This window comes from Dysidea avara, chromosome 9 (assembly GCF_963678975.1).
Source record: "Dysidea avara chromosome 9, odDysAvar1.4, whole genome shotgun sequence".
Classification (NCBI taxonomy): Eukaryota; Metazoa; Porifera; class Demospongiae; order Dictyoceratida; family Dysideidae; genus Dysidea; species Dysidea avara.
The window spans coordinates 3,917,401-3,935,258 of record NC_089280.1 but is presented as its reverse complement, the minus strand read 5'-3'; the positions used below and the strand labels follow the sequence as shown (position 1 = coordinate 3,935,258).

Here is a 17,858-nt window from a genome sequence, read left to right as displayed (position 1 = left end):
CAGCTCTTAACTGTTGGTTTACCACCTGTTCACATAGTCTCGCATGGCCAAACCGCTATCTCGCCTCCTCTTTTTCTTTGTGACATCATTGGTCGGCGAGATAGAGTCTGGTGAATTAGCGTTGACTAAGTTGTAAATTTCCACCGAAATTTGGTGGATTTGATTTCATTGGCTAGCTGTACGTTGGCAAGCAGAACATAAATTTTACTGCTAAATCCAAGCAAGACTGATACTGGGCTACCAAGCATTTCCCCAGCAAGAAACGTAACTGTTTGCCCACAAACACAACTTAGTCAACACTAATTCACCAGACCCTATCTCGCCAACCAATGATGTCACAAAGAAAAAGAGAAGGCAAGATAGTGGTCTGGCCATGCAAGACTACTGGTCACACATGTAAGACAACAAGCGTATGCGTCCTCACCAGTGTGATGTAAAATTTCTCCACTGATAATGATGAGAGACGTCTTATTGTTATTTTGTGCAGTCCATGGTGTACAGCATATAATTTAGAAGAGGTGTGGGTGGTTCATCCCCCTCACATAATTAATGGAACCCACAAATATGTACCTAGCACGAGGATCACCTTGTTTTTTAAAACATGAAGATCCAAGGGTGTGGTCTCTAACCGACTTAGAAAATAAATGCATTTTTATATGCATATAGGTAGAGTTATTGTGGGATTGGATTAGGTGTCATTTTAAAATTGTCACAATCTTAACATCAAACAAGGAAACTGACCAGTTGCTGCCTGACATTGTACATGCCATGGTGTCACAGCAGTGTGAAGAACAGGTGAATTAATGTAACAGTTGGCTTGAATGATTACAACTGAGTTGTCACAAGTTGTTGTATTATGGTGCAGCAGCAACAATATAAAGACCAAGCTTGGTTTTGTGTACGGACCACACCCATATTACATATAATGCAAAACTGATATCCATTCTACAAAGAAGCTTACCCATCTATGTATTTGGTAAAGTGCATCTACAGTTTAATTGAAGACGAAGCATACTTTAAACACTCTAGAAACTGATGGGCACTAAACAATGATATTAATGGAATTTTCTGTTCAACCTGACAAACGCAGCTACTAGCTACAACATGTACCTCCCATAATCAAATCTTTAGGCATGTTTATAAACTCTAATAGAGCAGTCATTTCCATAGTTTGGTTAACCACTAATCCAGGGTGTGGATAACTGATCTTCTACTGTACAAACTCTTTTCTAATTGAGTTTTGTGTTCTGTTCCAACAGAATAGTAGACATTGAATTAATGTAGCTAATACAATCACTTATTAACTAATAGGATGATAACATAGCTAATCTGGTTTCTGATATTCTATAGAAGATCCCATATAGAAGATCCCATCTAATTGGTGAGCAAAGTAAGGGTGAAGGAGATGAAGCGTTGTGTTGTGGTGAAAGTAGTCAAGCTATACTGTCATCCTTCTAGCATGTTATCACCGTCTGATAAACAATTACCTTACTGTAGTTGTTAGGCTACTACAGCAACAGAATAATGAAGTATACACTTTACCTGTACTTGTGACACTTGTTTAATTAAGCACCATCCTTGTGATGTCACTCAAAGCCGCTCTACATTGTAGTGATACCAACCTCGACATTTGAATATTTTGAAGCTGCGAACGACCTTAATATTTCTCTTTATGGGAAGGTATGGTCAATGGCACTCTCAAAATGCTGCTTTTAATAGCCATCAAAGAAGTATTCACACAATGAAAAATACTTCCATGAAGAGTCATCAATATACTCTAATAGAGCAATCTGAATTTCTAGTTGCTAGAATCAAGAGTTCATAGTACAAGTAACTTGTATTATGAACTCTTGCAAGAACAACCACTGTACAGCTGTATACTTATTGTAATAGCATTATCAGTTTATTGACATGACATCATTGTAGCAACTTTTTAGCCACCACCCTTTGATATTACTTTTCACACCCAAAGGCCACACCTGGAATTTTCAGTTGACAGATAACTTAATAAAAGGTACCGAAACAAGCTTATGGCACTGTAAGAGGTACTGGACACCTGGTAGATACTTGTATATAATAGGTTTGAGACCAAGATCTTGGTTGATTAATAACAATTGAATTCAGAGACCACACCTCTTAACAATCTATTTGCTTGATCATGATGACCACATCGGTCTCCTTAATATTGGTATAGTTGTATTTATAATCCTACACAGTGAAAATATGAAATAGTGACCAACGCCTAAGGCTGACTAGAGATACTCCACTACAGCAGTCACCCTAATAGAACAGTCACATCATGTAAAGCTGTAGCTACAAAACTACACAAACTAATATGTAATAAATTAGGGATCCAAATGATAAAAAGTAAGAGATGAATGATGGTATGACAGCATAGCACGGTGGATACTTTGGCGTTAACCAAAATAACTGTTGTAGCATGCCAATGTAGGAATTTTCTTGCAGAACTATGCAATAATATCATCATTCATCACTTGTTTCACTACTTATTATCACTTGGGTCCCTACTTCATTTCTAAATTAGTATACTACAGCTATCTAGTCTTATTGCATGTTTGCTTGCGAAGATAATGATGACTTGTCAGACATTCTGTACTACGTATGGTTAGTACTTGGATTAGTGGCATTGCACTTAGGTGGGTTATTGGTTGTAATGTTTATCCTTATCCCTTGTCTTACTAGAACCACTACTGCCATGTCATCATGAGGAAAATGTTTTGGGGTGATATTTTATCACGGGCCACACCCGTTGTCCCTACTATTGTACTATATGATATATATGTTGGTTCCTTTAATGCAGAGAATTTTTGTTAAGTGATGGTTAGTTGCCATCTAAATTACAAATTATACTTGTGACTTTTGTGCAAGGTAAATGTTTGATATCCTGTGAATTACGTTCCCCTGTATTTTTCGTTTTCTACTAGGCAGTGACAACAGTGAATATTCGTTCTCAACTGCAGCACACATTGCGGAGCTTTGAGCGAGAGACCACCACACATTGCGGAGCTTTGAGCGAGAGACCACTTACTGTAGATGGACATGGCAGAAAAGCATGCAAAGTGAATTCAATGTCACTAAAGTAAGCTGTGTATAATACTTTAATGAGTATGGAGAAAGTGAATATGATGGGACGTCTCTGTGTATCTATTTAAGTCAACCTTTATTGATAACTAGTTTCCTGCATTCTACTGCATTGGTATTTATTCAAATTTTGAAATTGGGACAGCATTTTGGCATATACTTGAACTCCAGTTGTTGAAATGATAATTAGTACCCTATGCTTTTAGCAATTGGCTAGATGGTAGGACACTATTCTGGACTATATTCTCATCAATCTTTGCCTTCATTAGAGCCACCATGTCACCTTAGTTAAATTCATAAGTTCAGCAGTATCCATACCGTGTTTATTTGCAGAAGTGTCAGCAAGTGCTGGCCTTGATCATTCCTTGGCTTGTTTCCTTATTATTGTTTGGTGACTAGCAAAAGTTAGCAGTAGACTGTCATGGGCTCTCAAAGGACAGAGAGCAAACGTCATTAATGACAAATATCCAAATCTACATTACTCGAGCTGTTAACATTTATCCATTCCTTTATCAGCAGAGTTATAACCATTGACAAACATAAACACATTCTTTGTCTTTGAACCAGTGTTGAAACCGGGTCACTGCTGCTGACCCGGTGACCTAAGGCATGTGCCAAGAGCTACGTTTAGAGTGCTCAACTAGCACGTTAAGTACAAGGGTAGCTTAAGCAGACAATAACAACATTAGTCAGTGGTCGTGGTTCCACGTAAGTTCACAGATAGCAAGATATGTTTCCTGCTAGTGGGTGTGGCTTTGTGTATACCTAACACACCTTAATTACCCAATGTTGAAGTGGGCATGGCTCACAAAGAACTGACCTGATGTAGACTAGTACAATAACAATTGATTAGTGGGCGTGGCCTATGTGCATGGACTCATGTATATGTATGTATCTACAGACATCAATACCACAATTATGGGCGTGGTTGCACATATGGCTGTGTCCTAATAAGTGGGCATGGCTCATGAAAGAGGCTGGTTTGCATCAGGATTTGACTATGAAACATTTATATACACCTCCGTATCGCCCAACTAATTGATTTGCTTTCACATGTGATCCAATCTGGGTCAGGCCCAGATGACCCGGATGACCCGACCTGGTTTCAACGCTGCTTTAAACCACAGAATTCCACTGCTTTTATTAGTATAAAGTATAGCACCTGTCCGATAATTAAAACATACATATACGTACATTTCCAGTTATTCAGTCAATCTGAACTAGTTTAACAAGTATTGGGCAAATTATTAATCTGGAGACAGAGACAACATTAAAGGTTGGCTATAATACAGTGTCACTACGCTCACAGTGTATATAGTATTCCTCATGTGTTGTCTGTAGCATTTTGTATGTAAGTGGTACAGTTAGCATGCGTGGTGGTTTTAGAGTACAAATTGTCATAAATGCTTCTATCCTTCCTCTACAGTTTGCTCAAGTGCCACAAAGATGCAAGATGTGAAGTTGTCTAATTCAAAGATCTGGAACAAATACTGGACAAGTTGCGTTAATGTCGGTTATTTATAGGTACAACAGTCTATAATATTGTGGAGGTAAGCCCCAGACTCAGCTGTTTAATATTCAATAACCAGCCTAAGCAAATATCTACAGAGAGCCTGTATCATGTGATCAACTACCTGGATCTTAATTTTCATAGGATATATTGTCTGGGGGATAATTTAGAGCCTGTGGGCTCTAACCATCAACTATCTGGGATTAGATCACAGACACCTGACTCTCAGCACCAGGTCAGGTGGAAGATGAGGAGATATGAGGTGACAGTGATTCATATAACTCTGTATATAAATTCCCTGCTTTGTTAAAAATAAAAACTTTGGCTATCTATATAGCTCATGTGCATGTGAGTGTCCTCAAGTTGAAGGGGTTATGGGGTGGGAGTGGGTGGGAGCAAATTATTGTTCTAGTCACAGCTGCCTACACAAAGTTATGTAGAGTACACCTCTTAGAGTGTAGTATTTATAGTACTAGTCACTTCAGTTATTGACTTCATATCCTTCATTGCCATATATTAGACCATCCAATTATGGTGTGCTGGGAACTCCCTCCATTAACTTTGTTGAATATATCATTAAACTGTATCAAAAACATACCCACAAAACCATGGCTTATCAACGATGTCACACAACTATTCTAAACATGTACGTCTGTTTACCATTTTCATATAGGTAATTACCGCATCATAATTATGTGAGCAGGTAGTTTTGTGCATAACCATGCAACTAGCCACACAATGAAATCATATATATGACCTTAGAGGTATTAAGAAATCTGTATAGTATAGTATTGGTATTAGTATTTAACCTTGACTTTCAATGATAGTAAAGTACTAGTATTACTTTTGGTATGTAAATTTTAAAAGTAAGTATTTTAAAGTATTTACTACCAAAACTTGATTTGGTAAAGTATATAGGTTACCAAAAGTTATAGTAAGTAGTTAGTACATAACATAATTATATCGAACCAGTTAGTAACAATTAGTCTGAATCTGCCGGTGCAATCTACAGATTTCTTCGAATAAATATTTCTGTTTAATTTTTTCTGTTTCTCTTTCCACTAGTAACATCCCCACCAGTTGAAAAATGTGTTCTATAAGGGCAGTTGAGGCTGGTACTGCTAAAATATCAGACCATTAATGAGCTAATACTTGAAAATGCCTCAGTTTCCCAACCCAGTAATCTAATGGATCCATTCTATGCTCTTCAATGGTTATACTGGCATGTGATTATTTAATAACTCCCAAATTCCAAACAGTTACAATGAACTCCAACAATTCCAGATACCAAAGCGAACTAAGCAATTAATATACTCTATACTAATGATAGACCAAACAACTGACATGAGCAAAGTGATTATTTGAGTCTTGACTCTAAGCACAAAGAACACTTTTAAGGCTTGCCTACTTGTGGTTTATATGCTGTAAATAATGTAAGAACCCAGCTGAAATACTGAATAAACGAATCAGTCACTTATGAAATACTAACTAGATCTTGATGAAGCAATTATAAGCAAAGAGTAAGTATTTAGTATCTAACCATCCCTTTACTAAATATAAGTATTGAGTATCTCTTTAGTTAATCATCCAACATGTGGTATAGTATTAGTAAGTAATACTAACAGAAAAAAGGCTACACTTTTCCCAAAGTAAGTATTAGTAAAAGTATACTGGAACAACACTACATATCAGTATAGTTGGTGGAATAAGGTTATTAAACAGTTATACTAAATTTAGGTTTCAAAGGATTTTAATTAATCTTATTGGCTTTGGTTAGTGGTATCTATTAACTGGAGATTATAGTTTCAAACAACTACAGTGTAACCTTTCTATAATAAACACTTAGAGAATTTTTTACCTATTTTTGCAACATAGAGGAATTTCTCTTTCAGAGGTAGTAAGTAATATATGTAGCCAGACTTGTTGAGACCGAAAATTTTATTCTTATGGAGGTTTTTCTATTGTTAAGAGAGGTTTCACTCTACAACCAGTCTATAGTCCCTTTGTAGAAGCACCACTGCAGCTAGAACATCTTTATGCAATGCAAAGTCAACTATATAACAATTATCTGGGTGTAATTGTACGGGAATGCAGCTTAGTGCAATGCAAGTCAAACATAGCCAGTATTAATACAACAATAGCAACATCAGAATAGTTATAAAAATTATACACACTGTGTATTGGAACCCCATCACAGTTTGTTGCAATTCAACTACAGTTGCTTGCAACTTATTAGTCTCCTTGATAGCTTCTGTCAACTGGACCACTTCTGAGACAACTCTATCACCCATGGCATTTAGTTGTGGTATCACAGGTGCCATGTCCTATAGCATGAATATGTAAGTTCTTGAAGTGAGCAATGTACAAATTTTCAGTCTATACATGTAGAGTGAGTGGCATACGTCCATAACTTTTTTTGATTTGTTGAAACACAATTTTATGTGTGCAGTGATCACCAAATTTATTTTTAGGGACTTATATACAGAAAACTATATATGATCTTTAAAAGCCAACCTCTGATAACCTACAATTAAGGTGCAAGTGATTCCCATCACCTGTCTAATTTCAGCAATAAGCAACTTACCACTGGTGGGCCGTATAGATCTTGATTAGCTTCTTCACTGGACCTGCTGTGTTGCTGAACACTGCCATATATCTACATGCATTCCATGCATGTGTTATGGTGGAATATGATTAAATAAAGTTACCTGGAATTGTTCATCAGGCTGGGATGGTGTGAAGTCAGACTCAGGCTGCAACGGTATATGAGCAACATCACATGACTGTAGCATTGCCTCACCTGAACACCATAAGGGTGTGAGTCTGTCGTACACTCATAATTGCAAACTTCAGAATGTACCTGTGTATAAAGCAATGTTTATGACAAGGTGGTCACTTAGAAAGAACTGACACCCTTGATATGGATACCTCACCATTAGTTTATTATCATTCTCTTCCTTCACAGCAGTTACCAGCTGTAACATAATTGTGTCAGTAGAGTGCACAATGTTATATACGTAACTGTACCTCATAACTTGGATCCACCTCCATTGAATTCCTGTGAATATACAAACACATAAAAATGGTAGCAAGCTAATAAATATTTGGGGCGAGAGTTGATTTTGCAATGGATGGTTGAAATTACCATGATGTGGCAAGGTTATTTCAAACACTTAGAGGTTGAAGAGATGATGGGACATCTGGGTAATGTCAAGAGTAAATAATAAAAGAGAGTGTCTAACTCCAGTTTAAGTTCACTATAATGCTCATGTCTACCATCTTCTCTGTACATCTGCATACACTCGGTTAACTGAATTATATTTAGGGGACTTTGGAGGCTGGTGAGGCTATACACTGCTACTAAAATGTGCAGATCATGCTCACTGCCGCATAGTGTTGGGCAAGTTACTTTTTAAAAGTAACTATATTACTTGCTACTGAACTATTTAGTTACAGTTACATATTACCCATAAAATAAAGTAACTACAATAATATTATATTACTTTGTGTCCGCAGCCTTATTAAGCTGTCACGTGTGAAACTACCACCTTATCATGTGACATGATTGTGTTGTTGGACAATGTGCAAATCTTGGTTATAGGTAAGAAGCTGGTGAATAAGCTTCATTCAGTAGGCTTCATTACTTCGTTGTGGCTAGGCGTTACTCAGTGGATTACTAACGAGATTAGTAACTTCTTACTTGTGGTAATAATATTACATAATATTAGATTCATTACAGTAACTATTACTTAGGCAACCCGTTATATTTGTAAGTAAAGTAACGTAAGTTACATTACCTGTTTTTATAGTGTATTTCGTTATATTACTTAGTTACCACAAAAGTAATAATATTAAATAACGCATTACTCCCAACACTGCATGTTCACATATACATCATGTTGTGATCAGTGTCATCATTATTATTCTCTACTTTCCTGCATATATTGTCAGTTTCATTATTCCATTATTTTCTTGCATACTGTGACAGGCTCTGACAGTAAAAGTAATTGCTCATGTGTCAGTGTGTTAAGTTACAAATCCACATTTGTGTTCAGTATTTTTGCAACTTAAAACCGAGAAGATATGCTGTCAACCAGTTACTACCAACCATTAAACCCACCATGGACTCATGTACCTACCATTTTACTGTTGTAATTGTGTAACTAGTAACTTCTCAGTATAGCTAGTTAATGTAAGTAGTCAACTATTAGTTGTAGTTTAATGAAGTCAATTCCTTTCTGGGCGACCACAAACTGCTTAAGGACTAGCTTGTTCTTGTTTCATTGGATTGATATTGTTGTATCAGTGTTGTAAACCCGTAAATGTATCACGTAGCTATATGACACGCGAATAATGAATCACTAACCGATATCCCTTCAGGCTTGTTAGCTCTGAACATGCTCATGCAGTATAAACTGCAAACTTATGATGCTAACAAAACATTCTTACTTTCTGCTGGGTTAGCTGCAAATTTATCTCGACTGAAACTTATCCACCTTCTTACTTTTGCAGCCCTGACGAACCAGACCGCTATATCCCTTGTTAGCTAGATAGTAACAAACGAGGTAACAAAAAATGCTCCGAGGCTCAGTATAACTAGCTAACTGTAAACTTATGATGCTAACAAAACATTCTTACTTTTTGCTGAGATAACTGCAAACTTATCCACCTGCTTACTTTTTGCGGTTTACCGGCGAGACTAAATTGCTATTCCTGCGGACCGCGGGGGCGAAGGCGCACTCTGGTTCAATCTCGTCAACCACAAAATTGCGTAATACCGGAAACAAAATAATATCACGTGACGATGGTTGTAACACCGGTAATGCGATAGACCTTTTATCGATAAGGCGATTCTAATGGATTCAGGAGTCATAAAGGAGTTCACCCTCAGGCTCAAGCTTACCGTTTCTTCGTGTTCCAGCATATGTGTTGTACTGTGGCCGCTACTGAAGGTTGCCACCCGTGGTGCTGATGACCGGTGAGCTCTTGAAGGTACAACTAGTGTTCTGTGTTCAAATAGTCTTTATACCCTTTTCACCTGTTCAGCCTATCATGTTAAAATTGCACCCAGAAATAGTGCTATGTTATGGGTGTAACATGACCAAATTTCAGCTTTTTCACAAGTCAAGTTAGGCCAGGCAAAAACTTAATTGTTTTGCATCCCCTCCTGCATCCCTTTTACCCACTGCCTCTAATTTCATTATTGCTGTTATCAATCACAAGCAACACTGTTTCCTCTTCTATAACCAGTTGCAATTACACCAGGTGTGTGTACATACTTCAAGTAAGCTGGGCTAATAATGAGCAAAGACAAGTGTGAATTCAACAATTCAGAAATTAAATTTCTAGGCCAACCAGTTAATCATGTACATTCTAATCCTGACAAAATACACGTTATCAGAGACACAAAAGCAAGCACCAACTAATATTCGTCAGTTTTTAGGTATGATCAATCAATTGATCAAATTTTCATACGTACGTCTGTGTATATAATGTGTGTAGGTCTGTACTGCCTGTATAATATTGCACATTTATGAATTACCATTCAGAGTTTGGCTGGAGATGCTACAGAAGAACCTCAAAGGCTGCAAGAAGGAGATTAAGAGTCTCTCATTGATTGAGAATGCTGTTAGTAACTGTGATGTTACTTGTTACTTAGTTACCTGATCACCTAGGTGACACATGTAGCCTTCTTCAAGGCCAACTACAAGTACTCTATTGTAAAAGTGTCAAGCTGTTAACCTCAGCTCCAAAGCCACCATCACTAGCTGACGCTGGTCGTTTCAACAATCTTGGTTGTCTACACAATCGCATGGGCAAGTACAGTTTGGCATCTTACTACTTCAGCTCTATGATGCCCTCAATGACTTCCCACCATATCATTGGAGAAAGGTAGGTGAGCGGGTGGGTGTGTCCTGTGTTTTCATGTGATCTGTGGTTGTAGCAGCACTGTCAGGTCGTCCATTGCCAGTACTGGGGGTAAATGGTCGTCGAGTGTTGTTATATAATCTTGGACTGCAACAACTATATGCTGGTCAACCAACTGTTGCATTCACTTCTTTGTTGGAAGCTGTACAAGTGTTTCAATCCACACTTGTGGCTTCAGCTGGCTGAGACTTCAATAGTGGATTACAATAAGGTTGTTATGGTGACCGTTACCATGGTACGTAATTGTTATAATACTCGCAGGCACAGATGGTCTATGCAAAGCAGCAGTATTACCATAGTCAAACTGTAGTTGGAGCTGGTTTCCATCAAGTTTTGTTGTCATGCCGATGGAGGTAGGTCACTTATCACATGACGGATCATCATCAGCCATATATGCCAACCCCATCACTTTACTTTGCTAACATCTGTCTGTGTAATGCTCTCTACTTGCTACCTCCACTGCCACAGCAACCAATGAGACTACGTTATATCTGAGTTGCCATGTCCACCACTCCATGGTGATGCTATGATGCCATAAGGGCGTCCATTCTGGCAAACAGTTCTTATATTTTGTTATGTCAAGGTGACCCGGTGTTTTCACTACACTACAGTAAACAAATTCTGACCATTCCTTCACTGTCATTTCCACTGATGTAAGTGTCATATTGACAAGAAAGTTATGGGCTATGTAGTTAGTGTTGTTACATGGACGTAACTTTTAACCTCACAGTTGTGAATGTAGCTTAGACAACCACTTCAGTCAACTCACCAATGGTAATGAATATAGATATGAATGTTTCATAAATTTGTTGTACCATGTTGTCTTGAGTTATGGCCCAGGTGTGTTTAACTTTAAGCGGCTTTTCATCCCGGCCAGTAAACAAGTCCGGTGACTATACAAGATTATCATTTCTATACAAGTTCAACATTCTCATATTTCTTTTAATAGCTTCAGTGTTTTACTCTAGTCTCCTTGATGTGTTCCTCCGTGTAAGGTAGTTTACTGTATGAAATATTCTTTTACTTCATCCTTCAAGATGCTACACAGAATTGTTAGAAATTATAACTACACTAAATGTTCAGTTGAGACCTGATATTTATTCAAACTTCTTTTTATACCCTACTTACTAAGAAGGCTGGCTATCATTTTACAGCACAGCAAATGGCACTTGGACGGTGGCAAAACATAAGTACTAGTTCTTAAAAGGCTTTTATTTGGCTAACCTTTATAGTAATAGATAGCTTGATTTGGAGTATTTCATGACCTCCTGCTCACATGGAAATCCAAATTTTTGTAGATGAGAAACAAGTAATCAAGTTTGCCTTACCTGTACAGTTCTTGTTAAATTGCTACCATGATTTTCATACATTAGCATTTTACCCTTAATGGGTTTTGCTAATCAATCAATTAATAAGAGTGGGTGCCAGGTACATGTAATTGAAAATGTTGTAAGACACCCTTTTGCAGATCCAGTCACATATAACGTCAGGGTTGAATATTTAGTAGCATATCCATCACTTAAGGCAAAGAAATAATTCTTACCCTATGACTTATAAATCCCGGATTTAGAGGGCAGTGAAAACTCACAGGAAATATTCTTTGTAAGACTTCACCACTATTTAGAATATTAACTTACATTGTTTTAAGCTGTTACATACATTGTATCATTTACTACAACATTTTTAAAAAACCTTCTGTTAATATCTTGGGTGATGTATTACATGCTTGGCCCTGTCCATCATCAGGTGTCCCCTATTCAAAGTTTCCATTAGTGCATCACTTGTGGCATCCTAATGCAGGTTTAGACTAGCAATTGATGTTATTATGAAGTATGTTCCTCTCCAAATTAGGTGTTTACAGCAAGCAGGTACTCTTCCACTGGAGTCTATACTACTGAGGTAATAATCCTGTTAGTATAATGGCATCATCTGTTTGGAACGAGAAGGTACACATACTGGACTGGGCTACTGGAATGGACTACTGGACTGGGATTTTTTGCTTCATGATTCATTTTTCAACACTTTTTGTTAAGCACATTGGCTATTACACTTTCTTCAATACAACTGCCCACTTGTTTTCATTGGCATGTCCCAAAACTGTGGTGTATGGTATGGACAATATATTTCTTAGAAATGCCAAATGTGCAAACATACAATGATGCTAAGCCAATTAATGCGTACATAAACACAGTAGTTGACTAGTGGCTGTAGTAGTGGTACATCACACAGTACACATTATTACAACTTGCTAGTATACTGCACAATGCAGCAGCTACCATGTACGGATGTAATTAGATTATAATACATAGCTAGATCATTTCATCCCAAGCTCCTGAAAATATTTATCTTTGTGCAAATGCAGTTAATCTAGATTATCTAATTTTTGTATGGTTTACACTAGGGAAAGGCATTAAAATGTTTGCTATCAATGTACACATTCAACTTTATAAGCAAGTCATGCTATGCTATGTAAGTGGTCTATAGGGTGCATTGTTGGAGTACATAGGCATTTCTGAGGAATATGTTTTCATTAACACAACAACTAACAGCACATTCCTGTACCCTGACAATTAAAGACAAAAAGTGAATCACCAGTCCAATGAAATTAAAAACCAATAATCAGTAGTCCATTCCAGTGATCCAGTCCACTGTTTGTACCTTTCCAAGTGGCATGCTAACAGCTGACCTGTGTGTGGGTGTGCAGTTGGCCATAGGTTTACGTGAAGTTGGCATGGGAAAATTGTTTACGTATGTGTATTTGTCCACACTCACTTGAGCGAAATATTTTGAAACTGAAAGAATGACGGAAGGCACTGGATAGTTACAGTAGCAATATATTTAAATATGGCCAATCAATTTTATTGATTATGAACACCAGGAGCTTTAAAAAGTTTATGGTGATGTATAAGACTACCAAGAGTGTTTTAGCCTGTATAATAAATGATTATGTGAAGTACGTAACACAGATATTCAAGTAATTTTTTGTTTTGGGTTGCCTTTACTAGTTGGTGTATTTAGCCTTTTCAGCCAGTATACCAATGAAAATATTTTCATATTACTATTTTCAAAATCAATGAAATATCCATGCTATTTCATACTATCATTCATTAAGGGCCAACGCATCAATCAATAACTCCGCAATACTATTATTTACTCTTGGGTGATATATTCCGGTATAATCACCCACCCATTTGATTATTTCTTACCATTTATTCTGTGTACAGATGTGTGAACACAATGTCAACCATCAAACACATTCCATCCACTTATTCATAATAATGATCACCCACAGGGTAACAGAGTTACTACCTCAATTGATTACACTAGTACAGTATGGTGAGGCTCCTGCACACAAAACACCAGATGTCATATACTAGCTATGGAGGTTGAGGACAGATGTTATGGAGCAGTGAAGACTGATGAGAACATGTCAGCTACTGACACTTGGATTGGCTGGCTAGCTTTTACTCTAATGTGATTAAATACATGTATGTAAACATTGTTCATGTTTGTATGGTGATGTCTCATCCATAGTTGCATGGTGTACACAGCATAAGAGGACACATCTGTTTCTATTCTGTTTAGTGTTGCACAGATAATTGGATCGGTTATCAGAAAAACCATATATTGGCTGTGTTTTTGTACGTATAACGGTATCGGATGGGTGCCAAGATGAAAAAAAGCAGCATACACAGATATGTGTATTTATTTAAAATACATGCTAATAATATGCATCAAATGATGTTTACAAATGCATTAAGTTGCATTTTCAATATTGCTTTTACCGCTTCCATGTACTGTCAGCTGTTTTTGTAGCAATGCTACCACTGAATAAATCGGTCCTTCACAATCAAACTTCTAATAAAAATTGCTACAAAATAGACATGCTGTGCAATATCAGATTGGCTACATTTATCAGCTTGAAAATATCCATTATTGGTTATCGGCAAATCTTATATCAGTGCAACACTACTTCTGTTTCTGCCGGTCAAGGGATGAGCTGCGATGACATGTTAATGATTGTAACACACAGGTACAATGTATCTGACCTGTCACAGCACCCATCAGACTCGTACATTTCTGACAAGTACAGTGTAAGCTATTTTTCTCTTCCTCATCCTAAACTGTCTCAAAATACTTGTGTTGTAGCTTTATTATCAAGACAATGACCAGTACAAGCACATTATTAATATAGTGCTGCCTGACATGAGGTACACCTTAGACTCAAGAAATTTCGTTAGTTATCCTCTAAGTAATGCCTAGCTACAATGAAGTAACGAAGCCTACTGAATGAAGCTTATTCACCAGCTTCTTACTTATAACCAAGATTTGCACATTGTCCAACAACGCAATCATGTCACGTTATAAAGTGGTAGTTTCACATGTGACAGCTTAAGGCTGTGGACACAAAGTAATATAATATGTAATATTATTATAGTTACTTTAAAAAGTTAGTTAAAAAGTTAGTTACTTTATAGTTATGTAATATTATTATAGTTTTATGAGTAATATGTAACTGTAACTAAATAGTTCGGTTGCATGTAATATGTAACTAGTTACTTTTACTAAGTAACTTGCCCAACACTGGTCATGAAGTATACCTTAACTATGTTAGGGAAACCTACCATATAAGCCTAAATATTTCAAGGAGGAAATTTTTCGTGGTTTTGGGGGTTATCAGCAAAATTTTCAACCTTGAAATATTTAGACCTCCATATAGTCCAATACATTTGGAAAGTGTTTGCAAATCCGCAAAATTTTTATTTTTAGCAACATTGCTCAACCTCGAAATATTTGTCCCTCAAAATATTTAGGCTATACATGTACAGTACTTGACATGATCACTATAATGAGGTGTTCTTATTACTGAGCTCATAAAATACATCTACACTATGTGTGATATGTATTTAACATGGCTGGAGTCCTAAATGGCCACATATAGTTAAGGGTTCAACTTTCCAAGGTTTTACCTTCTAATCATCTAATTCTTGCTCATTCTTTCCATTCAACGTATCATCCATGAGCTCCACATCTTAGCACCCACCCTGGCAAACCTTTACTATAATCCTCACTGCAACAAAGGAACAAGCAACTGATCCTAACGTTTTGACTAACCAACATTAACAATAATCAGTTCTACTCTATGTAATATAATGAATACCACATTGGATGATTTACTGTCTGTCCTAGACTTCATGCTCCACATATTGGTCAGTCTAATAGTTAAGTACATGCCCACACACTGTATATGTGACTGTCTCTGGGAAAACCGGTCTTATCGCCCATTTAAAAGTATCGAGAAACGTCGGTTTTAAATATTCTGTGTGTTGTAGCTGGCCAATGGTGGTAGCTACGCATACCAAATTTTTACACGTTTCACAACAATTTCTTACCTTCCTGATCATCCACTGAAGAAGTAGTCAACAGCTAAGTTTCCCGCCATTTTAGATAGTTTTTAAACCGAGGTTGTCTGTATCAGGCGAGCTCCAGAAGGGGTGGGAGGCGGGGGCCCTGGAAGGCGAGCTCCAGAAGGGGTGGGAGGCGGGGGCCCTGGAAGGCGAGCTCCAGAAGGGATGGGAGGCGGGGGCCCTCGAATGCGGGCAAGATGGTGTTCAAAAATTGAAAAGAGACGTGCTAGGATGAATTAGGCCAAGTTATAGGCCATTCAGGGCTCAGAACTGGCTAAAATGAAAGGAAATTTACAGCACAGGTCATTGTCCAACACCACAGAGCTGTACAGCCACACACAGCCATCTCCTGGTCGGCCAGGGCTCCATCAAGACCCCAGACCACTCGTACGGCTCACCACTGTGCTCTAGAAAAGCAGCCAGCAAAAGCAGACCACTTTACTCTGGTCGACTGTGGCAGTGAAACTTGATAGTGCATTCATTAAGCTTTGTGTTTGTGTGAAAAAATCAAACTTCCTGTCTTGGGCGATAAGAACGGTTTTCGTAGATCCAGTCACATATACAATCTACTTTAAGATCTGCAAGCATTAACCAAACTGGTGCCAGCAATTAAAATGCTCTGTTGACAGTCAGCTTGGATACTACGAGCAGCCCTTGATGAGTTGTGGTACAGTTATCTACCATTGACATCACTGCGGCGATTGAGGCAAACAGCACAAGACTATGACACAGCACACAAGTGCTCCACCTTACAATCAACTGCTAGCATCAAGACCCCAGACCACTCGTACAGCTCGCCACTGTGCTCTAGAAAAGCAGCCAGCAAAAGCAGACCACTTTACTCTGGTCGACTGTGGCAGTGAAACTTGATAGTGCATTCATTAAGCTTTGTGTTTGTGTGAAAAAATCAAACTTCCTGTCTTGGGCGATAAGAACGGTTTTCGTAGATCCAGTCACATATACAATCTACTTTAAGATCTGCAAGCATTAACCAAACTGGTGCCAGCAATTAAAATGCTCTGTTGACAGTCAGCTTGGATACTACGAGCAGCCCTTGATGAGTTGTGGTACAGTTATCTACCATTGACATCACTGCGGCGATTGAGGCAAACAGCACAAGACTATGACACAGCACACAAGTGCTCCACCTTACAATCAACTGCTAGCATCTCCCACCAGGCCTACACATGCCAGTAATAATCTCAACAATGTCACCATTGGCCTTCACAAGGGCCCCTGGTACACAACACCACTGTAATGTGACTGGTACACTTCACAAGGCCACTGATATACAATCAAAATAGAAAGTCCTTCTTATGAAGAAATAAATTATTTCTAAATGAAAAGTGGCTTATAAGGCCACAAACTTCTCATCCTCCTGTACTCAAAATAGCAGTGCAGGAGGGTAGATTTTTATTGTATTTTTTACTAACTAGATAGTTTACTTAGCTAGCTAAAATGACTCAAAATGTAAATTTCTTAGACTTCTCTAGCAAGGTACAAACTATAAAAGGTGCTAATTGGCATCCCTTAGCCACCAGTGGTACAAAAAATCCTTGATAAGGTAAGTAAAACGGCAACGCAGGTGGGGATGATAATCTAATATGCGGCCTAATGAATCAATGTTTGAACATCCGGCCACTACACTGACCACACAATCCATTTGTGTGAGTGTGGCAGATGGGTGACATCAGTTTATGCCTATCACTGGTTACAGAGCTATACTAGAAGCTTGAAATTATAATCCTATTGGTATACATACCTGTCATTAGGAATAATTCCCACCATATGACTCTGCACTTAGAATATTTTTTAAATTACATACTGAACACCCGGATAAGTGCATAAAAGATTAGCTGATTAAACTGTTCCAGTGATCATGCCTAAGTGTAATGATAAAGGTGTGCATA

At 37.8% G+C, this 17,858-nt stretch overlaps 2 protein-coding genes and 1 long non-coding RNA gene across 19 annotated transcripts in view; 2 read left to right on the top strand and 1 right to left on the bottom strand.

The window, feature by feature from the left end:
• LOC136265456 (uncharacterized) overlaps positions 1–17,858 on the top strand; it is a 44,330-nt gene that overhangs the window by 18,669 nt on the left and 7,803 nt on the right. For all 4 annotated transcript variants that reach the window (XR_010705533.1, XR_010705531.1, XR_010705529.1 and 1 more), the window contains 3 exons: positions 2,946–3,100; positions 4,529–4,652; positions 4,711–4,874. This is a non-coding gene — a long non-coding RNA (uncharacterized lncRNA). The remainder of the gene's footprint in view (positions 1–2,945; positions 3,101–4,528; positions 4,653–4,710; positions 4,875–17,858) is intronic.
• Positions 6,712–16,047, bottom strand: LOC136265451 (uncharacterized). 6 transcript variants are annotated; one of them, XM_066060309.1, is made up of 8 exons: positions 15,934–16,047; positions 15,511–15,611; positions 7,640–7,670; positions 7,546–7,587; positions 7,413–7,472; positions 7,321–7,365; positions 7,197–7,268; positions 6,712–6,936 (listed from the first exon to the last, which is right to left on the bottom strand). In XM_066060309.1, the coding sequence occupies exons 2-8, from the start codon at positions 15,519–15,521 to the stop codon at positions 6,739–6,741; spliced, it is 459 nt and encodes a 152-aa protein (XP_065916381.1). In that variant the 5' UTR covers positions 15,522–15,611; positions 15,934–16,047; the 3' UTR covers positions 6,712–6,738. The 6 variants fall into 6 exon arrangements, 3 of the variants coding, with proteins under 3 accessions (XP_065916381.1, XP_065916383.1, XP_065916382.1); XM_066060311.1 differs by lacking the exons at positions 15,511–15,611; positions 15,934–16,047 and adding exons at positions 9,062–9,158; positions 9,251–9,297; XM_066060310.1 differs by lacking the exon at positions 15,934–16,047 and having other exon boundaries at positions 15,511–15,920.
• LOC136265452 (uncharacterized) lies at positions 9,430–14,115 on the top strand. 9 transcript variants are annotated; one of them, XR_010705517.1, is made up of 8 exons: positions 9,430–9,604; positions 10,162–10,240; positions 10,288–10,504; positions 10,557–10,751; positions 10,802–11,193; positions 11,271–11,314; positions 12,392–12,439; positions 13,833–14,115. XR_010705517.1 is itself a non-coding variant. In XM_066060317.1 (7 exons), the coding sequence occupies exons 4-7, from the start codon at positions 10,596–10,598 to the stop codon at positions 13,915–13,917; spliced, it is 381 nt and encodes a 126-aa protein (XP_065916389.1). In that variant the 5' UTR covers positions 9,430–9,590; positions 10,162–10,240; positions 10,288–10,504; positions 10,557–10,595; the 3' UTR covers positions 13,918–14,115. The 9 variants fall into 9 exon arrangements, 6 of the variants coding, with proteins under 6 accessions (XP_065916389.1, XP_065916388.1, XP_065916384.1 ...); XR_010705516.1 differs by having other exon boundaries at positions 10,802–11,314; XM_066060317.1 differs by lacking the exon at positions 11,271–11,314 and having other exon boundaries at positions 9,430–9,590; positions 10,802–10,893.